We start from the raw sequence: 23,262 nt of genomic DNA on the forward strand, positions 1-23,262 counted from the left end.
AACACAACACCCAGAATAAAGTCCTTTAATTGAAATAAAGACACAATTCTTTATTGTTCTAAATTAAACCATACTTACCGTCACGCCCATTCCAGCTGAAGCCAACGATCTCCTGAAATAAAAGAAAAATAATAAAGCAACATCATCCTTACCTTTCCATGGTTCCCATGACAGCTTCAGCTCTGCTACATCGAGATGACAGGCTGGACCGCAGCAGAACGCTGCCATCCAGCCTGTCATCCCGCAGACACTGAGAAGCGCAGGCTTGCTTGCGCTCCACAGTGTCTCTCTGTGACGGCATCCAGATGAGCCGAGTTAATGTCCAATGAACTCGGCTCACCTCATGCACGTCACTGACAGCGTGGGAAAATTCTCCTGCACTCAGCGCTTCAGCGTGAGAATTCTCCCACGCTGTTAGTGACGTGCATGAGGTGAGCTCATGTCCAATGAACTCAGCTCACCTCATGCACGTCACTGACAGGGTGGGAAAATTCTCACGCTGAAGTGCTGAGTGCAGGAAAATTTTCCCACGCTGTCAGTGACGTGCATGAGGTGAGCTGAGTTCATTGGACATGAGCTCACCTCATGCACATCACTGACAGCGTGGGAGAATTCTCCTGCACTCAGCGCTTCAGCGTGAGAATTTTCCCACGCTGTCAGTGACGTGCTTGAGGTGAGCTGAGTTCATTGGACATGAACTCGGCTCATCTGGATGCCGTCACAGAGAGACGCTGAGGAGCGCAAGCAAGCCTGCGCTTCTCAGTGTCTGCGGGATGACAGGCTGGATTGCAGCTTTCTGCTGCGGTCCAGCCTGTCATCTCGATGTAGCAGAGCTGAAGCTGTCGTGGGAACCATGGAAAGGTAAGGATTATGTTGCTTTATTATTTTTCTTTTATTGCAGGAGATCGTTCGCTTCAGCTGGAATGGGGGTGATTGTAAGTATGGTTTAATTTAGAACAATAAAGAATTGTGTCTTTATTTCAATTAAAGGACTTTATTCTGGGTGTTTGTGTTTTTTTGTAACTTTGACTATGGGGTTAGTAATGGAGGTGTCTTATAGACGCCTCTCCATTACTAACCTAGGCTTGATGTCAGCTGGCATTATAAGCTGACATCAACCCCAGCCCTATTACCCCACTGCCACCGCTACAGGGCAGTGGGAAGAGCGAGGCTAAGTGCCAGAATTGGCGCATCCTATGGATGCATCATTTCCGGGGCGGCTGACGGCTGGTGTTTCTAGCCTGGCAGGGGGCCAATATTCATGGCACCCTTCCTGGGCTATTAATATCAGCCCCCAGCTGTCTGCCTAGCCTTTGCTAGCTATTAAAATAGGGGGGACCCCACATCAATTTTTTGGGGGGTCCCCCATTTTAATAGCTAGTAAAGGCTAGGTATTCAGCTGGGGGCTGATATTAGTAGCCTGGGAAGCTCCGTGGGTATTACCCCCTTCCCAGGCTTCAAACATCTGCCCCAGCTGTCTGCTTAACCTCCGCTAGAGCCTAAAATTATGGGGAACCCCACGCCAATTTTTTTTTAAAGAAATCCTTTATTTTAACACTAAATGACAAGTACAGTAATCAACACTGTCACTGTACTTCATATATATGTGACTGACATGTTTCTATCTATCTAATCTATGTGTGATTCTCTATTCCTTCTATTCTAAATTGTCGGGTACCGCTGCTGAATTACCGGCCGGCTTTTTTAAAGAGACGGTGCATGAAAACACTAATATTTTTTTTAATAAATCCTTTACACTAAATGACAAGTACAGTAATCAACACTGTCACTGTACTTCTTATATATGTGACTGACATGTTTCTATCTATCTATCTAATCTATGTGTGAAGCTCTATTCTGTCTTATAAATTGTCGGGTACTGCTGCTGAATTGCTGGCCGGCTTTTTTAAAGAGACGGTGCATGAAAACACTAAGATTTTTTTAAATAAATCCTTTACACTAAATGACAAGTACAGTAATCAACACTGTCACTGTACTTCTTATATATGTGACTGACATGTTTCTATCTATCTAATCTATGTGTGAAGCTCTATTCTTTCGATTCTAAATTGTCGGGTACAGGTGTATGCCGCTGCTGAATTGCCGGCTTTTCGTGTTTCACTGTGAGCACTGTTCCCATCGATTTGGGCAATCACTGTAATGCCACAACCACCATGGCTGTGGCATTACAGTGAGTGGCAGACAATCCCTGCATGATTGGTGCTCTAAATAGCGCCAGACATGCAGGACACGCTTTTGGTGCACGAACAGTTATCGAACATAACCTCGAACAGCCGAATTTTTTCCAAATCGTTCGGGTTCGTCGAACAACTCGAACACCGCCCAAAACAGCTCGAATTTGAGATTGGCGAACAGTTCTAGTCGAACAACGCTCATCTCTAATAGGCATATAGTGGAATACACCACCAAAATACTTCTATTGTAATAGAAAAATTATACCATTGGGTGGGCGGTAATACAAACTTTATTGTATTCCTCTTATATATTATTTTAAATTATGCAATAAAATAAAGGTATCCTCTCTCATTTTAAACTTGTTTGAGAAAACACATCTACATAAAAGGATCTGTGATGGCCTGTTTTGCACCTGATTGTAGAGAGGTGCTGGTTCTTTAAAAAAAAAAATATATATATCAGACCCTTTAATCTAATGTAACCCCTTTTTAAGGAAACAATATCAAAAAACAATTTAAACAAACATTTTGATATCACAGTCATATTCTTTTTGATACCATACCTGCTGCCTGATACAGGTAGTTTCCCTCAGCTTGGACGGCATATGGTGGAGCTGTCGTGTTCAAAAGGGGTTGTGGTGCTGTAGCTGTGTACAGTGAAAGCATAATTGTACATGTTAATATCTAGATTCAATTGTATCCATTATTAAGAAGATGTGAATGGATAGATTCAACAGATTCTAGATTTTCTAAATAATTGTGAGTTCCTTTAAGTGGTTATGGTTTGTCTTTCCACCTTACCGCTACTCTGTGGGTGCTAGGGGTATGAAAGGCCCGATTTCCTGTTGTGAATTGCTTTGGTATATCATTTTTTCTTATAATTGTACAGCTTGCCCCCATATCCATTAGGCAGTCTATTGTCCTCCCTTTGGATAATTTCATTTGCATTACTTCTGTTAGGCCGTCCCTACTGGGATCCAGAGTTATAGGACTTTGTTGGGGGCTGCCAAAGTCCTAGTCCGATATGTTTCCTGAATCTCTTGTAGTTGCCACCAAAAAGCTCTTAACATTGCCGATATTGTCATAAAATTAAATTTATTTCAGTTCTTCAATACAAAACGTGAAACTCATTATATAGAGTCATTACAAACGGAGTGATCTATTTGAAGTGTTTATTTCTGTTAATGTTGATGATTATTGCTTACATCCAATGAAAACACAAAAGTCATTATCTCAGTAAATTAAAATAATTAACAAAGGACACCTGTAAAGGCTTTCTACATGTTAAAAAATGTCCCTTAGCCTGTTTCAGTAGGCTCCACAGCCATGGGAAAGACTGCTGACTTGACAGATGTCCAGAAGGCAGTCATTGACACACTCCACAAGGTCCCAGAGTTCCAATTTTCATTTGGAAATCAAGGTCTCAGAGTCTGGAGGAAGAGTGGAGAGGTACACAATTCAAAATGCTTGAGGTCTAGTGTGAAGTTTCCATAATCAGTGATGGTTTGGGGAGCCATGTCATCTGCTGGTGTAGGTGACGCGCCCCCGGGGCAATGAGGTACTCGGCAGCCGAACCTATGGATGCTGGGGGGGGGGGGGTATGTCACAGTGGTTGGCCCGGTCCGTGGCCCAGGGCGGTCAACCAAAAAGGGGATTGTAACTTGATAGAAAATAAAAATAAAGTAAATAGTTTGTGACGCCACCTGTGGTACCTGGTAAGGTTTACCAGCACTGCTATAGACCTCCAGGGGGTGATGGAATGGCAGCTGAGGTGTTTCTGCTCCCCACAGATTGAGAAAACACATCTACATAAAAGGATCTGTGATGGCCTGTTTTGCACCTGATTGTAGAGAGGTGCTGGTTCTTTAAAATATATATATATATATATATCCAGACCCTTTAATCTAATGTAACCCCTTTTTTAAGGAAACAATATCAAAAAACAATTTAAACATTTTGTTATCATAGTCATATTCTTTTTGATACCATACCTGCTGCCTGATACAGGTAGTTTCCCTCAGCTTGGACGGCATATGGTGGAGCGGTCGTGTTCAAAAGGGGTTGTGGTGCTGCAGCTGTGTACAGTGAAAACATAATTGTACATGTTAATATCTAGATTCAATTGTATCCATTATTAAGAAGATGTCAATGGATAGATTCAACAGATTCTAGATTTTCTAAATAATTGTGAGTTGCTTTAAGTGGTTATGGTCTGTTTTTCCACCTTACCGCTACTCTGTGGGTGCTAGGGGTATGAAAGGCCCGATTTCCTGTTGTGAATTGCTTTGGTATATAATTTTTTCTTATAATTGTACAGCTTGCCCCCATATCCACTAGGCAGTCTATTGTCCTCCCTTTGGATAATTTCATTTGCATTACTTCTGTTAGGCCGTCCCTACTGGGATCCAGAGTTATAGGACTTTGTTGGGGGCTGCCAAAGTCCTAGTCCGATATGTTTCCTGAATCTCTTGTAGTTGCCACCAAAAAGCCCTTGGTAGTAACCATCTGAAGCTCTTAACATTGCCGATATTGTCATAAAATTAAATTTATTTCAGTTCTTCAATACAAAACGTGAAACTCATTATATAGATTCATTACAAACGGAGTGATCTATTTGAAGTGTTTATTTCTGTTAATGTTGATGATTATGGCTTACATCTTATGAAAACACAAAAGTCATTATCTCAGTAAATTAAAATAATTAACAAAGGACACCTGTAAAGGCTTTCTACATGTTAAAAAATGTCCCTTAGCCTGTTTCAGTAGGCTCCATAGTCATGGGAAAGACTGCTGACTTGACAGATGTCCAGAAGGCAGTCATTGACACACTCCACAAGGTCCCAGAGTTCCAATCTTCATTTGGAAATCAAGGTCTCAGAGTCTGGAGGAAGAGTGGAGAGGTACACAATCCAAGATGCTTGAGGTCTAGTGTGAAGTTTCCATAATCAGTGATGGTTTGGGGAGCCATGTCATCTGCTGGTGTAGGTGACGCGTCCCCAGGGCAATGGGGTACTCGGCAGCCGAACCTATGGATGCTGGGGGGGGGCGGGGTATGTCACAGTGGCTGGCCCGGTCCGTGGCCCAGGGCGGTCAACCAAAAAGGGGATTGTAACTTGGATAGAAAATAAAAATAAAGGAAATAGTTTGTGATGCCACCTGTGGTACCTGGTAAGGTTTACCAGCACTGCTGTAGACTTCCAGGGGGTGATGGGATGGCAGCTGAGGTGTTTCTGCTCCCCACAGGTGGAGCGGGCCCCCGGGGCAGTGTGGACTTTGGTGGGTGATGGTGGGACTTATAGTGCAGGCGGGATGGGGCAACAGGAGTAATTGACAGAGACAGGGGATTCGCTTCAATACCTTTACTGGTGCGGATGTCAGATACGGTCCAGGGTACTCAGTAGGATGGGTGCACTTCAGGACTTCTCCCCAGTGAGCGGGTATAAGGCCTCCTGGTCCGTGTCTGCCTCTCTGTATGCTCCTGGCCAGCCTGCAACTGGGCCTAGCTTATGTGTCTTGCTGTTCCTTCACCTGTCGCTCGGTAGTAGGACCTTCTGCTGGCAACCACTATCCCTGGACGCCGGGGCCTTCGTGGTTCCTAGTCCTGTAATGGGTCTAGCTTCAGGTCAGCCAGGGACTTGTAGTCCTCCTGGTATGCTGGTGATCCCTACTGGGTATAAAGGACCCTGTAGGCGCGGACCCTGTGTCCAGTTTGTATCTTCGGGGTGAGCCTTATGATGATCCTCTGCCCCTTTCAACTCCTCTCTCCTCTCCTCCTTGCCGTCAGCCACACTCGGGGCCCATAGAACTCAGCAGCAGACGTGCTGCATCTTCGCTGCTCTCAGCGTCAGCACGCTCTCAGACTCTCTGGCTCTGTCTGACTGACTGACTGCCTGGCTCCACCCTCCATATATATATCCCTAACGGGCTCCCTCTGGTGGTGTGAGGTGGATGGGTGGAGGTGTTTGTATGTAGTGAGGGCCTCTTTTGGAGAAGTCCATCCATGCACCCTGGGTCCTGTGGTACCTGTGAACAGCAGGGTGCCACATAGGTCCACTGTGTTTTATCAACACCAAAGTCTACCTGGGCATGTTAGAGCACTTCATGCTTCCCTCTGCCGACAAGCTTTTTGGAGATGGAAATTTCAGTCTCCAGGAGGACTTGGCACCTGTTCACACTGCCAAAAGTACCAATACCTGGTTTACAAACCAACAGTATCACTGTGCTTGATTGGCCAGCAAACTCGCCTGACCTTAACCCCATAGAGATTCTATGGAGTATTGTCAAGAGGAAGATGCGAGACACCAGACCCAACAATGCAGACGAGCTGAAGGCTGCTATCACAGCAACCTGGGCTTCCATAACACCTCAGCAGTGCCACAGGCTGATCGCCTCCATGCCATGCCGCATTGATGCAGCAGTTGATGCAAAAGGAGTCTGGACCAAGTATTGAGTGCATTTACTGAACATACATTTCAGATTTTAAAAATATTTTTCTCGCTGTTAAAAAGTATTCTAATTTACTGAGATAATGACTTTTGTGTTTTCGTTGGCTGTAAGCCATAATCATCAACATTAACAGAAATAAACACTTGAAATAGATCACTCTGTTTGTAATGACTTTATATAATATAGGAGTTTCACTTTTTATATTGAAGAACTGAAATAAATTAACTTTTTGATGATATTCTGATTTTGTGAGATGCACCTGTATCACTTACTGGGATGTGTTTTGCTGTTTTAATAAGATCAGTGTTTTATCCGCAGAAGATTATCACCACTACAGGACAAGCTGCCTTGTGCCTCCTAGTCCAACCTCTCCCCCCAACACTGACTGGCAGTTCTCGGTCACTATACAATGTACACAGAAAGCTAATCAGTGCTGTGGGCAGGCTATACACAGGGCTCAATGTCCTGAGCTCTGCTAGATCTGCATCAGAGAAAACTGTGAATCTATCATAACAGCTGCACCCAGTAAACTAAGTGTTACATTGCTGGAGTCAGTGTCTCAACCCCTACATAATGCTGCTCTCAGATTACATAGCAAAATCCTGCTGAGATTCCATACAAGTCGGCAGCACTCCAATTTCTGTTATGAATTGATGGGCAGGAGACCTGATTAGCAGTGCCATGGTTGCAGGGAAGGTCAATATAGTAGGATTTTTTTCGGCCTGTAAATCACAATTATTTTCTGCAATGGTCTCATGTTGAAATAGGTAAATAGTTGTTACGTTCTGGACAACCCCCTCAACAATCTATGCTTTCTATGTCTCCAGAAGCTCAAGCTGGGTATTATGCATTGTGCACTAAAATGACATATTTGCAATTTTCATTCTGCAACATCACCTGCGCACTAATTTCTGGAAAACAACGGTGGGGTCAAAATAGTCACTACACCAAAGATGAATTCCCTGAGTGTAATTTGTAAAATGGGTAAATTTTATTTTTTTTTGCTTTTTTGGCACTTTAGGGGCTCTGCTCCAGGGAAAGGAAAACTGCTTTTTACTATCGTCTTCCACTACAGTGTTCCTCCCATAAATGCACAATGATATACACAGGACATACACATTGTTAGCTGCCATGATAACCAGCAGTGTAAATACAAACAGTTGCTGTACTTGGGAGAAGTAGTGTACCAAATTACATGGTGCTTTTTTCTTATTAGGTACGGTAAAAATGAACAATTTTGAACTAAATCTACTTATTATTGTAACAAATGTAATATTTCATTTTCAGACAGCCCAATGGTAAAGAAATAGGCGAAACACCTGTTGGATATAAATCTTCATTACATGCCGATATGAATTCCTTGATATGTTTTTCTAGTGATGAACGAGTGACGAGCCCCCTGGGCCGTGGGGTACTCGGTAGCCGGGGTGGTCGTTGCTAGGGGAGATGTCACAGCAGGGGTGACCTGGTCCGTGACCCAGGGCGATCAATAAAAGGGGATTTATAGTTTTTATGTTTTAATGTTCGTGACGCCACCTGTGGTATGCAGCTATAAGGAGCCGCTGCTGCGGAGCAGGTCCTCTGGAGTAGTGTTGAGCCACCCCCATAGTGTTCGGGTTCGGTTCGTCGAACACCGGGATGTTCGAGGAACTGTTCGTCGAACTGTTCGTCGAACACCTTAGAACACCGTCGAACACCGTTAAAACCAATGGCAGGCAAACAAAAACACATAGGAACACATAGAAAACACCTTCAAAGGTGTCCAAAAGCTGACAAACTGCTCAGAAGACGCTTTCTTTAAAAAAGCCGGCCGGCAATTCAGCAGCGGCATACACCGGTACCCGACAATTTAGACATGAAGGAATAGAGCATCACACATAGATTAGATAGATAGAAACATGTCAGTCACATATATATGAAGTACAGTGACAGTGTTGCTTACTGTACTTGTCATTTAGTGTAAAGGATTTATTAAAAAATATAATAGTGTTTTCGTGCACCGTCTCTTTAAAAAAGCCGGCCGGCAATTCAGCAGCGGTACCCGACAATTTATAACAGACAGAATAGAGCTTCACACATAGATTAGATAGATAGAAACATGTCTGTCACATATATATGAAGTACAGTGACAGTGTTGCTTACTGTAATTGTCATTTAGTGTAAAGGATTTATCAAAAAAAATAATAGTGTTTTCATGCACCGTCTCTTTAAGAAAGCCGGCCGGCAATTCAGCATCTGTACCCGACAATTTATAACAGACAGAATAGAGCTTCACACATAGATTAGATAGATAGAAACATGTCAGTCACATATATAATAAGTACAGTGATAGTGTTGGTTACTGTACTTGTCATTTAGTATTAAAATAAAGGATTTATTATTAAAAAAAATTGGCGTGGGATTCCCCGTAATTTTAGTCTCTAGCGGAGGTTAAGCAGACGGCTGGGGCAGATGTTTGAAGCCTGGGAAGGGGGTAATACCCACGGAGCTTCCCAGGCTACTAATATCAGCCCCCAGCTGAATACCTAGCCTTTACTAGCTATTAAAATGGAGGACCCCCCCAAAAAAAATGACGTGGGGTCCCCCCTAATTTAATAGCTAGCAAAGGCTAGGCAGACAGCTGGGGGCTGATATTAATAGCCCAGGAAGGGAGCCATGAATATTGGCCCCCTCCCAGGCTAGAAACACCAGCCGTCAGCCGCCCCAGAAATGGCGCATCCATAGGATGCGCCAATTCTGGCACTTAGCCTCGCTCTTCCACGCTGCCCTGGTGCGGTGGCAGGGGGTAATAGGGTTGGGGTTGATGTCAGCTTATAATGCCAGCTGACATCAAGCCCAGGTTAGTAATGGAGAGGCGTCTATAAGACACCCCCATTACTAACCCCATAGTGAAAGTTAAAAAAAAAACACAAACACCCAGAATAAAGTCCTTTAATTGAAATAAAGACACAATTCTTTATTGTTCTAAATTAAACCATACTTACCATCACGCCCATTCCAGCTGAAGCCAACGATCTCCTGCAATAAAAGAAAAATAATAAAGCAACCTCATCCTTACCTTTCCATGGTTCCCAGGACAGCTCCATCTCTGCTACATCGAGATGACAGGATGGACCGCAGCAGAACGCTGCCATCCAGCCTGTCATCCCGCGGACACTGAGAAGCGCAGGCATGCTTGCGCTCCTCAGTGTCTGACTGTGACGGCATCCAGATGAGCCGACAATGAACTCGGCTCACCTCATGTACGTCACTGACAGCGTGGGAAAATTCTCCTGCACTCAGCGCTTCAGCGTGAGAATTTTCCCACGCTGTCAGTGACGTGCATGAGGTGCGCCGAGTTCATTGGACATGACCTCGGCTCATCTGGATGCCGTCACAGCCAGACACTGAGTAGCGCAAGCAAGCCTGCGCTTCTCAGTGTCTGCGGGATGACAGGCTGGATGGCAGCGTTCTGCTGCGGTCCAGCCTGTCATCTCGATGTAGCAGAGCTGAAGCTGTCGTGGGAGCCATGGAAAGGTAAGGATGATGTTGCTTTATTATTTTTCTTTTATTGCAGGAGATCGTTGGCTTCAGCTGGAATGGGCGTGATGGTAAGTATGGTTTAATTTAGAACAATAAAGAATTGTGTGTTTATTTCAATTAAAGGACTTTTTTCTGGGTGTTCTGTTTTTTTTTAAATACTTTACTAGAAATTCATGGTGGTCATGTCTAATATTGGCGTGACCCCATGAATTTCGGGCTTAGGGCCAGCTGATAATGCCAAGCTGGCCTTAACCCCTTTATTACCCAGTGAGCCACCGCACCAGGGCCCTGGATGAGTTGGGTACAGCGCCAGAAGATGGCGCTTCTATGAACGCGCCATTTTCCGGGGCGGCTGCGGACTGCAATTTGCAGCGGGTGGGGCCCAGAAAGCTTGGGCCTCCCTGCGCTGCAGATTCCAGCCCCCAGCTGCCTAGTTGTACCTGGCTGGACACAAAAATAGGGCGTAGCTCCACGCATTTTTTTTTTAGATTCATGAAATTCATGGAATAATTAAGAAAAAAAGGGCTTCCCTATATTGTTGTGTCCGGCTAGGTACAAATAGGCAGCTGGTGGTTGGGAGCAGCCCGTTCCTGCCTGCTGTACCTGACTGGACACAAATATAGGGCGAAGCCCCACATCAATTTTTTTTTCATTATTTCATGAATTTCCTGAAATAATTTAAAAAAAATTGACGTGGGGCTTCGCCCTATATTTGTGTCCAGTCAGGTACAGCAGGCAGGAACGGGCTGCCCCCAACCACCAGCTGCCTATTTGTACCTGGCTAGACACAACAATATAGGGAAGCCCTTTTTAAAAAAAAATTATTTTATGAAATAATTAAAAAAAAATTGACGTGGGGCTTCGCCCTATTTTTGTGCCCAGCCAGGTACAACTAGGCAGCTGGGAGCTGGAATCCGCAGTGCAGGGAGGCCCAAGCTTTCTGGGCCCCACCCGCTGCAAATTGCAGTCCGCAGCCGCCCCAGAAAATGGCGCGTTCATAGAAGCGCCATCTTCTGGCGCTGTACCCAACTCATCCAGGGCCCTGGTGCGGTGGCTCACTGGGTAATAAAGGGGTTAAGGCCAGCTTGGCATTATCAGCTGGCCCTAAGCCCGAAATTGATGGGGTCACGCCAATATTAGACATGACCACCATGAATTTCTAGTAAAGTATTTAAAAAAACACAAACACCCAGAATAAAGTCCTTTAATTGAAATAAACACACAATTCTTTATTGTTCTAAATTAAACCATACTTACCATCACGCCCATTCCAGCTGAAGCCAATGTCTTCTGCAATAAAAGTAAAATAATAAACCAACATCATCCTTACCTTTCCATGGTTCCCAGGACAGCTTCAGCTCTGCTACATCGAGATGACAGGCTGGACCGCAGCAGAAAGCTGCCATCCAGCCTGTCATCCCGCGGACACTGAGAAGCGCAGGCTTGCTTGCGCTCTGCAGTGTCTGGCTGTGACGGCATAAAGATGAGACAAGTTCATGTCCAATGAACTCGGCTCACCTCATGCACGTCACTGACAGCGTGGGAGAATTCTCCTGCACTCAGCACTTCAGCGTGAGAATTCTCCCACGCTGTCAGTGACGTACATGAGGTCAGCTGAGTTCATTGGACATGAATGAGCTCACCTCATGCACGTCACTGACAGCGTGGGAAAATTCTCACGCTGAAGCGCTGAGTGCAGGAGAATTTTCCCACGCTGTCAGTGACGTGCATGAGGTGAGCTCATTCATGTCCAATGATCTCAGCTCACCTCATGCACGTCACTGACAGCGTGGGAAAATTCTCCTGCACTCAGCGCTACAGCGTGAGAATTCTCCCACGCTGTCAGTGACGTGCATGAGGTGAGCTCATTCATGTCCAATGAACTCAGCTGACCTCATGTACGTCACTGACAGCGTGGGAGAATTCTCACGCTGAAGTGCTGAGTGCAGGAGAATTCTCCCACGCTGTCAGTGACGTGCATGAGGTGCGCCGAGTTCATTGGACATGACCTCGGCTCATCTGGATGCCGTCACAGCCAGACACTGCAGAGCGCAAGAATGCCTGCGCTTCTCAGTGTCTGCGGGATGACAGGCTGGATGGCGGCGTTCTGCTGCGGTCCAGCCTGTTATCTCGATGTAGCAGAGCTGAAGCTGTCGTGGGAACCATGGAAAGGTAAGGATGAGGTTGCTTTATTATTTTTCTTTTATTGCAGGAGATCGTTGGCTTCAGCTGGAATGGGCGTGACGGTAAGTATGGTTTAATTTAGAACAATAAAGGAATGTGTCTTTATTTCAATTAAAGGACTTTATTCTGGGTGTTTGTGTTTTCTTTTAACTTTGACTATGGGGTTAGTAATGGGGGTGTCTTATAGACGCCTCTCCATTACTAACCTGGGCTTGATGTCAGCTGGCATTATAAGCTGACATCAACCCCAACCCTATTACCCCACTGCCACCGCTACAGGGCAGTGGGAAGAGCGAGGCTAAGTGCCAGAATTGGCGCATTCTAAGGATGCACCATTTCTGGGGCGGCTGACGGCTGGTGTTTCTAGCCTGGGAGGGGGCCAATATTCATGGCACCCTTCCTGGGCTATTAATATCAGCCCCCAGCTGTCTGCCTAGCCTTTGCTAGCTATTAAAATAGGGGGGACCCCACGTCATTTTTTTGGGGGGTCCCCCATTTTAATAGCTAGTAAAGGCTAGGTATTCCGCTGGGGGCTGATATTAGTAGCCTGGGAAGCTCCGTGGGTATTACCCCCTTCCCAGGCTTCAAACATCTGCCCCAGCAGTCTGCTTAACCTCCGCTAGAGACTAAAATTAAGGGGAACCCCACGCCAATTTTTTTTTAAATAAATCCTTTATTTTAACACTAAATGACAAGTACAGTAATCAACACTGTCACTGTACTTCATATATATGTGACTGACATGTTTCTATCTATCTAATCTATGTGTGATTCTCTATTCCTTCTATTCTAAATTGTCGGGTACAGATGCTGAATTGCCGGCCGGCTTTTTTAAAGAGACGGTGCATGAAAACACTATTATTTTTTTTTAATAAATCCTTTACACTACATGACAAGTACAGTAAGCAACACTGTCACTGTACTTCATATATATGTGACTGACCTGTTTCTATCTATCTAATCTATGTGTGATTCTCTATTCCTTCTATTCTAAATTGTCGGGTACAGATGCTGAATTGCCGGCCGGCTTTTTTAAAGAGACAGTGCATGAAAACACTATTATTTTTTTTAATAAATCCTTTATACTAAATGACAAGTACAGTAAGCAACACTGTCACTGTACTTCATATATATGTGACTGACATGTTTCTATCTACCTAATCTGTGTGTGATTCTCTATTTCTTCTATTCTAAATTGTTGGGTACAGATGCTGAATTGCCGGCCGGCTTTTTTAAAGAGACGGTGCATGAAAACACTATTATTTTTTTTTAATAAATCCTTTACACTAAATGACAAGTACAGTAGTCAACACTGTCACTGTACTTCATATATATGTGACTGACATGTTTCTATCTATCTAATCTATGTGTGAAGCTCTATTCTGTCTGTTATAAATGGTCGGGTACCGCTGCTCAATTGCCGACCGGCTTTTTTAAAGAGACGGTGCATGAAAACACTATTATTTTTTTTGATAAATCCTTTACACTAAATGACAAGTACAGTAAGCAACACTGTCACTGTACTTCATATATATGTGACTGACATGTTTCTATCTATCTAATCTATGTGTGAAGCTCTATTCTTTCTGTTCTAAATTGTCGGGTACCGGTGTATGCCGCTGATGAATTGCCGGCTTTTCATGTTTCACTGTGAGCACTGTTCCCATCGATTTGGGCAATCACTGTAATGCCACAACCACCATGGCTGTGGCATTATAGTGAGTGGCAGACAATCCCTGCATGATTGGTGCTCTAAATAGCGCCAGACATGCAGGACACGCTTTTGGTGCACGAACAGTTATCGAACATAACCTCGAACAGCCGAATTTTTTGCAAATCGTTCGGGTTCGTCGAACAACTCGAACACCGCCCAAAACAGCTCGAATTTGAGATTGGCGAACAGTTCTAGTCGAACACCGCTCATCTCTACTCTGGAGCTGTTGGTAATGCAGCAGAGTTGGTTCAGCTCTCCACAGGTAGAGCTTAGCTCCAGGGCCTTGCTGTGGTGATTATAGATGAGGTAGATGTTTTTGTGCAGGGGATGATGGCGCAGCAATAATTCACAGAGACAGTGGGGTGCAGTCTTCAGGGTTTTACTCACAGTTGTTAAGTTCCTCAGGTTACACTTTCCGGATTATAACCGCCCACGTCGTCCTGTGTTCACCAAGGAAGGGGTTCAGCAATCCCTCAGATAATTCAAGAGCACTTAACGGGACCCCCTTCTGTGTGCCTTTCTCAGTCTTCTTCCTGAGCTGGCTCTCACCCTCCTGCCCTGCGCCTCACAATTAGTGTCCCGAGCCGGTAGCCTCGGATCTTGTCGGGCGACCTGCAGTCCCCTGGACCCTCTGTGGCCACCTTTTCAGTGATGTAATTGTGGCCGTGGCAACTGCACACAAAAAGTACAGAAGCCTATGTAGCACCCTGAGGATTCGGCTGCTACAGGGGTATTGCACCTCAATCCAGAGTTGTGATATTCCACTCCCGGGTAAGGATGGAGTGTGGATCTGAGCTCGGTAGGCTGCATGCACTACATACATCCCATTTCCGAGGAGCAGACCGACGGTACTCCCACTTAGAAATGTGCAGGTACGACCGAGTCTGTTCCTTGCTGGAGTGGGAGGGGGGTGGTACATCCCAAGTAGTGTAGGGGCAGATAGGGGGAGCAGCCTGGGTAAAGATAGGAGCTCATTGGGTGCTGGTCACCTGAGCTCACACATAGAGGGTGTATATAAGGTGGGCACCATCAGAGAACAGGGTCAGTCTGTCAGAGTCAGGAAGAGGAGCAGAGCAGATCCAAAGAGAGAGAGTGGAGCAGAGAGGAAAGACCCAGAGAGGGGACAAAGAGAGGACTCTGAGAACCCAAATTCAAGCTACGGGTGAAGAGTCGGCATCAGGGTACCGGAACCCAAGCTGGTGGGGGCAAAAACACACCCCAGCCAGAGACCGGAGGCCGTGGGCAGCGTCTGCCACGGCCACCCACCACATCCACCACGAAGGCATACCACGTGGAGGGTCAGGGAACCCAAGGCCAAGGGTCTCCCAACAGAAGGCCCGAGGGAGCTGGACCTGGGTGGATCAATAGTGGGGACGGCCAGAGAAAGGACAGAAGGAGAGCTCAGGGTCACGCTCCGGACTCGCTTGGGGGTTGGCTGGATCCAGGACCTGGTGGACGCAGCATGGCTCGGGAGGTCACTTGAAGCTGGAGTGACCGGAACATCAGCAGTGAGTAAATACCCTAAACTGCACAACCCGACTCTGTCTTCCTTTAACATCTACGCTGCACCACCACAACCCCCATCCTCTGCACCTGACCCCTTGAGGCTATACCCCACCCGTTGGGGGTTATACCACCAAAAGCTGCACCTATACCATCAGCCTCAGCGGACCCTGCTGCAGCGGCGGCCATAGTGACCGCAATACAACGGGTGGCGTAGTCGACAATAAAGAACTTAATAACATCTGTAGGACTGCCACATACAACTGAGTTTGACACCCTGGGCACGGACCGGGTCACAGCCACTCGGAAGACTACAACTCCCATCTGATCCGGCTCCGGATATTCCCCCTAAAGAATATGGCCCAGGGGGCGCGTCAACTTTGGCGTAGTCGGCAGGATTACGTGCCCGCAACACCCGGGTACTGCGTGCCTGAAGAAAAGAACGAGTTTACCTCAAAAAGAAGACTCCTGCCGGTTCCGGAGGGTCCCCGCCATCGGACTCCATCACAGGTCGATTCCCGCCGGTTGTCCGCCATTAACAGCGTTTTCCCGCCATCTGCAGAGTTTCCTGCCACTGGGAAGCGATTCCCGCCTTTTCCAAAGGTTTCCCGCCTTGGAAGAGCGGACGCCATTATGGGCGTGCCAGAGGGTGGTGAGAGGCCACCTCCCATCGTGGGCCAGGACCGAAAATGGCGCCAAAAGTGGAAACCGCCCCCACCAACAGAGACTGTGATGCTAGAGGTGTCTGTCAGCGTGAAAGAACTGCCCCTGGAGCTGACAGTCACCAAGGGGCCCCGGGACCGCCCTCGAAGGGGGAGGAGACGAAAGGAGAGAGCAAAGATGGGTGCCGCCTGGAGCAGTCTAGAGCGAGCGCACCCGGAGGCAAGAAGCCTGGAGAAGAATATCGGAGGAGCTTACCCGGAGATGGCGAGAAAGCAGAGCAGCACCGGCCCGTTGGCCAGGAGCCTGCTAGAAACAGAAGAGGGAGAGCAGAGCAGCACCGGCCCGCTGGCCAGGAGCCTGCTGGAGACAACTGAAGGAGAGCAGAGCAGCACCGACCCGTTGGTCAGGAGCCTGCTGGAAACAACGACCCCACTAGGCCTAGTGGAGGTCCTAGCACAGCTCCCCCGAGACCGGGAGTGTGCACAGACCGCTCTGGAGGGCCTCGCAAGGAGGATGGCCCGGGTGCAGCGAGAGACGTTGGCGGAGTGGAGCCGAGAGATGGCCCAGCAGACCGAGACCTGTCAGCGGAGCACGCCACCCAAGACGAGGAAACAGACCGCCTCTGAGGATGGCGCGGGAGGATTGAAGGCCGGAGACGGCACCGAGAAGGGAGCCGAACGAGTGGAGGCAGGTAAAGGGGACGTCTATACCCCAAACCGGGAAACCGCGAACCTGCCCCAGCTCCCCGTCGCAGAGCCCGAAGTCTATCCTGCCGTGCCCGTCGCTACAACGTCACCGCCGCAGACTAGGCCTCAAACGGGAGCCGCGACCCCTGTGACGTCACACGCCTCGACCCCGAGCGTGACCAAGCAGGAAGTACCACCAGCCTGGTCGCAAGGCCTAGTACCCCCGGGCGCCGCAATACCAACAGCGCCCCCTACCTCCGCGGAGCCCCCGGCCTGGTCGCAGGGCCAAGTAGCCCAGGGCGCCGCCGTCCTTACGGTGCCCTTCACCTTCCAGATACCCCAGGCCTGGCCGCAAGGCCCGGGCAACCCGGGCGCTAACACCACCGCGCCCATAAGACCTAAAGTGCCGCATCTGGGAGAGGACCTGTACGCCCAGCATACGTGCCCGGATGGGCAGCCATTTATATGGCCACCGGAGTTCCACCATCCCCGACTCCGGAGAGAGAGACCCCTGGATGAACCCCTGATCCCGGCTCCAAAGCCCGTAAAGAGGATCTCGCCCCCGCTAGCAGAAGCGCAGTTCGAGTGGGACCCCACCGGAGAAGACCTCATGGGGTTCACTCAAGAGACTCGGGCAGCTGCAGCGGAGCGTGCTGAGTGCTGCCGCCAACAGCTCGAGGACTTTGAGAGAGAGCGGAGAGAGAGGCGGGTCCGGGAACAGCAAGCTCAAGTAAGGAGCGCGGAGCAGAAGAGCCGGGCCAGGAGAGACCCCCGTGCAGCGCATAGTCCCCGCACCACCAGGACTGTGATAAAGTTTAATATGCAGCATGGGTGGGGCTTCATCCGAGACCACCGCACCCTAGGCGACGTCTTCGTGACGAGGAGAGACGTTGAGTCCCACCTACCGGAGGGACACAGAGGTCGTGACCTTTACATCGGGGACGAGGTCACCTTCACCCGGCACAAGTGTGCCAAAGGACCCTACGCCCTCCATGTGCATCGCCTGACGGAGGAAGAGCTGCGGTGTGAGGAGGAAGAACAAGAGGACCCGGACGGGTCTGAAACTAGAGCCAAAGGTAACAATAAAGAAAGAGCAGGAGGACGCCGTCGCTAAGTACAGCGAAGCAGGAGCTGTATATAGTTGCCCGTCGGGGCACAGTAAACTGAAACTGAAACTGTAACTGTTGTTAAATATAGTCCCCGTTGGGACCAGCAAGTGTGAACTGTTACCCGTATTTCCCTAAATCCCACTGACCGAGGACTGAGAGCGGTCATTCCTCCCTAATACCTGGCCGAGGACTGAGAGCGGCCACTACCCCTGTATATAGTTGCGCGTCCTAAAGCGCCCCCTACCGGTTTTATAGGGAAAACCAGTTTTCCAGAGAGACTGTCGCACTTTACCCGGTCACACGTTGCACAGTGACCGGAGGAGGAGCCTGAGGCGACGAGAATGTTTTATCTGCTAAGATATGTTGTTTAATATGTTTTATATGTTTATGAAAAAAAAATGTATGTTTGGTGTTGTTTTTATCTTACAGCCCGAGGACGTGCTGTGATTTACCAGGGGGGAATGTAGCACCCTGAGGATTCGGCTGCTACAGGGGTATTGCACCTCAATCCAGAGGTGTGATATTCCACTCCCGGGTAAGGATGGAGTGTGGATCTGAGCTCGGTAGGCTGCATGCACTACATACATCCCATTTCCGAGGAGCAGACCGACGGTACTCCCACTTAGAAATGTGCAGGTACGACCGAGTCTGTTCCTGGCTGGAGTGGGAGGGGGGTGGTACATCCCAAGTAGTGTAGGGGCAGATAGGGGGAGCAGCCTGGGTAAAGATAGGAGCTCATTGGGTGCTGGTCACCTGAGCTCACACATAGAGGGTGTATATAAGGTGGGCACCATCAGAGAACAGGGTCAGTCTGTCAGAGTCAGGAAGAGGAGCAGAGCAGATCCAAAGAGAGAGAGTGGAGCAGAGAGGAAAGACCCAGAGAGGGGACAAAGAGAGGACTCTGAGAACCCAAATTCAAGCTACGGGTGAAGAGTCGGCATCAGGGTACCGGAACCCAAGCTGGTGGGGGCAAAAACACACCCCAGCCAGAGACCGGAGGCCGTGGGCAGCGTCTGCCACGGCCACCCACCACATCCACCACGAAGGCATACCACGTGGAGGGTCAGGGAACCCAAGGCCAAGGGTCTCCCAACAGAAGGCCCGAGGGAGCTGGACCTGGGTGGATCAATAGTGGGGACGGCCAGAGAAAGGACAGAAGGAGAGCTCAGGGTCACGCTCCGGACTCGCTTGGGGGTTGGCTGGATCCAGGACCTGGTGGACGCAGCATGGCTCGGGAGGTCACTTGAAGCTGGAGTGACCGGAACATCAGCAGTGAGTAAATACCCTAAACTGCACAACCCGACTCTGTCTTCCTTTAACATCTATGCTGCACCACCACAACCCCCATCCTCTGCACCTGACCCCCTGAGGCTATACCCCACCCGTTGGGGGTTATACCACCAAAAGCTGCACCTACACCATCAGCCTCAGCGGACCCTGCTGCAGCGGCGGCCATAGTGACCGCAATACAACGGGTGGCGTAGTCGACAATAAAGAACTTATAACATCTGTAGGACTGCCACATACAACTGAGTTTGACACCCTGGGCACGGACCGGGTCACAGCCACTCGGAAGACTACAACTCCCATCTGATCCGGCTCCGGATATTCCCCCTAAAGAATATGGCCCAGGGGGCGCGTCACCTACGGTTTCTAGCTGAACGTTGCAATTCTCACTAGTTAGGGGCCGGTCCCCTCTGCGGCTTGATCCTTCCACTCCTGGTAGATTCGGGCGCACGGGTGGCCTCCAGTACTTCCCGTACCCCTAGGATCCCCTCTTTCCTTCTGGAGCCTTCCTTCCTGCTCCTCTCCTCTCTTCAGTCAGTCTCACCTCCTGGGCCTCTCACTAGGCCTGCTCCACCTGAGCAGAGCTCCTGCTCCCACTCACTGTCCTCCTCTGACTGGAACCCTTCTAGATGGTTCCATCCCTTTTTATACACCTGCTGAAGTGCTCCCCTGATCTTCTTCCTCCACCCACACCCACTACATGGTTCCCCCACTCCAGCCAGGGACATGGCTCAGCAGAGGAGCAGCACATCTTGCCCCTCCTGCTGGTCTAGAGTAATGTAGTTTTGGATGCAGGTGTTTGGGTCCCGGGCAGTACTCCATCCTTACCTGAGAGTGAGATACCACACCTCTGGGTGAGATGCAGTACCTCTGTGGCGACTGAACCCGCAGGGTCGCCACACGAGTGTGCTTGGTACTGTTAGATACTAGATTGAGCATCGGGTGCTCAAATGAGTAGCAAGCAGTGCAGAGTATAGCATGGTGCTCGAGTGCTCTTATCCCCATTAGTGAATTACCTGAACCGGGTGGGGGGAGAGAGACAGAAAGAGCAAGAACGAATTTTTCTGTCCTCCAGAAAAATGCTTGAGTTTGCCATTCACTTCCATTATGCTCAGTACTCGCAGCCAAAGTGCTTGATTCCAGTACAGAGCATTCAAGCATTTCAGTGCTTGATCATCACTAGTAGTTTCCAAAAATTGGGTTTGGGGTTTTTCTGCTGTTTTTTTGCTTTGAAACTGCATTGTTTCCGAAACGCGTCGAATTTTGGTCCTCTTGGCCATCCGTGGGTGCTCTGTCGCGTCGCTACCACGTGACGTCTCGCCGAGTCCTGCTCGTCCCACCTGCCCCACCATAGGCAGGCGCGCCAACGAGTACTGCACCGCTGGGGGCACATGTCGCCGACTGGGACTCTGCTTCATTCTACAGTCACGCTGAAGGGACTTCAGCGTTTCATTAAAGGAAAACACAGAGCTATCAGGTAACACCACTGCTCTGATCTGGTACCCTCTTCATCTTACCTGCCGCATCCTACTTGAGGTAAGATCTTCTACAAGGGACCTGATATAGCTGAGTGCCTGCGCTCTACCTCCAGACTGCTGCATCAGACGCCATGAACCTCCCTGTGTGTCTCTTCCCCCTCTCTGCAGCAGCCCCACGCTGTTCCTGGTGCCATCAGGACCACGCTCGCTTCCACCACCCGCCTGCTACCTGCTAATACGGGGTTCCTCCCACCCACTATGTGCATCAAGACCCGCTCCACATATCTGAAAGGATCCCTGTGAAGCTTCATTGCACTAACAGTTACCCCCTGGGAGGGAGCTGCCCTAGACATCACCGCACCAATCATCATACGTTATTTCACGCATCCTAGATACTACGAGCACCAAAATTTCAACTACATTACCCATCTCTCCCAAATTATCTAAATAGTTACCTCACTTATTTTTCCAGTACACATGTATCTCCTCAACTCTGACTATCCATCGCCTCATCCTTCTGCCATCCTAACTACCTATCCAGGAGAAAACATAGGATCTCCATTAACCAGGTAAATATTACTTATTAAACCAGCCATATGATTTTTAGTCTCTAATATCCGTTTATTAATTTCAATCTCTCTTGCATACCAGGCCATTCGGCACAACCTCAACAAGCATCACCACTTGTTAGAGACCTCTTTGCCACATTCCGTACAGTGGGTACGGAAAGTATTCAGACCCCTTTAAATGTTTCACTCTGTTTCATTGCAGCCATTTGGTAAATTTTATAAAAGTTAATTTTTTTTTTCTCATTAAAGTACACTCTGCACCCCATCTTGACTGAAAAAAAAACAAATATAGACATTTTTGCAAATTTATTAAAAAAGAAAAACTGAAATATCACATGGTCATAAGTATTCAGACCCTTTGCTCAGACACTCATATTTAAGTCACATGCTGTCCATTTCCTTGTGATCCTCCTTGAGATGGTTCTACTCCTTCATTGGAATCCAGCCATGTTTAATTAAACTGATAGGACTTGATTTGGAAAGGCACACACCTGTCTACATAAGACCTCACAGCTCACAGTGCATGTCAGACCAAATGAGAATCATGAGCTCAAAAGGAACTGCCCAAGGAGCTCAGAGACAGAATGGTGGCAAGGCACAGATCTGGCCAAGGTTACAAAATAATTTATGCATTACTCAAGGTTCCTAAGAGCACAGTGGCCTCCATAATCCTTAAATGGAAGAAGTTTGGGACCATCAGACTACCTTCCTAGACCTGACCGTCCAGCCAAACTGAGCAATCGTGAGAGAAGAGCCTTGGTGAGAGAGGTAAAGAAGAACGCCAAGATCACTGTGGCTGAGCTCCAGAGATGCAGTAGGGAGATGGGAGAAAGTTCCACAAAGTCAACTATCACTGCAGCCCTCCACCAGTCGGGCTTTTATGGCAGAGTGGCCCAACGGAAGCCTCTCCTCAGTGCAAGACATATGAAAGCAAGCATAGAGTTTTCTCAAAAACACATGAAGGACTCCCAGACTATGAGAAACAAGATTCTCTGGTCTGATGAGACGAGGATAGAACTTTTTGGTGATAATTCTAATCGGTATGTGTGGAGAAAACCAGGCACTGCTCATCACCTGCCAAATACAATCCCAACAGTGAAACATGGTGGTGGCAGCATCATGCTATGAGGGTGTTTTTTTAGCTGCAGGGACAGGACGACTGGTTGCAATTGAAGGAAACATGAATGAAGCCAAGTCTTCCTAGACCTGGCCATCCAGCCAAACTGAGCAATCATGGGAGATGAGCCTTGGCCAGAGAGGTAAAGAAGAACTCCAAGATCACTGTGGCTGAGCTCCAGAGATGCAGTAGGGAGATGGGAGAAAGTTCCACAAAGTCAACTATCACTGTAGCCCTCCACCAGTTGGCCTTTATGGCAGAGTGGCCTGACGGAGGCCTCTCCTCAGTGCAAGACATATGAAAGCCCGCATAGAATTTGCTCAAAAACACATGAAGGACTCCCAGACTGTGAGAAATAAGATTCTCTGGTCTGATGAGATGAAGATAGAACTTTTTGGTGATAATTATAAGGGGTATGTGTGGAGAAAACCAGGCACTGCTCATCACCTGCCCAATACAATCCCAACAGTGAAACATGATGGTGACAGCATCATGCTATGGGGGTGTTTTTCAGCTGCAGGGACAGGACGACTGGTTGCAATTGAAGGAAACATGAATGCGGCCAAGTACAGTGATATCCTGGATGAAAACCTCTTCCAGAGTGCCCTGGACCTCGGACTTGGCCGAAGGTTCACCTTCCAACAAGACAATGACCCTAAGCACACAGCTAAAATAACAAAGGAGTCGCTTCAGAACAACTCTGTGACCATTCTTGACTGACCCAGCCAGAGCCCTGACCAAAACCCAATTGAGCATCTCTGGAGAGACCTGAAAATGGCTGTCCACCAA

The 23,262-nt window shown here is 48.1% G+C and overlaps 1 protein-coding gene across 2 annotated transcripts in view; it reads right to left on the minus strand.

Annotated features, from left to right (window-relative positions):
• Positions 1 to 23,262, minus strand: part of LOC141162068 (lipopolysaccharide-induced tumor necrosis factor-alpha factor homolog) — a 37,824-nt gene that overhangs the window by 3,425 nt on the left and 11,137 nt on the right. Inside the window, exons 3-4 of one of the 2 annotated variants that reach the window (XM_073647754.1) lie at positions 4,187 to 4,270; positions 2,759 to 2,842 (exon numbers count right to left, since the gene is read on the minus strand). In XM_073647754.1, coding sequence (XP_073503855.1) covers positions 2,759 to 2,842; positions 4,187 to 4,270 — 168 coding nt within the window. The remainder of the gene's footprint in view (positions 1 to 2,758; positions 2,843 to 4,186; positions 4,271 to 23,262) is intronic. The other variant, XM_073647755.1, reaches the window with a different exon arrangement.

The sequence above is a fragment of the Phyllobates terribilis genome, unplaced genomic scaffold (genome assembly GCF_046119375.1).
Source record: "Phyllobates terribilis strain yellow unplaced genomic scaffold, ASM4611937v1 Scaffold_9__5_contigs__length_417890890, whole genome shotgun sequence".
NCBI classification, from domain to species: domain Eukaryota; kingdom Metazoa; phylum Chordata; class Amphibia; order Anura; family Dendrobatidae; genus Phyllobates; species Phyllobates terribilis.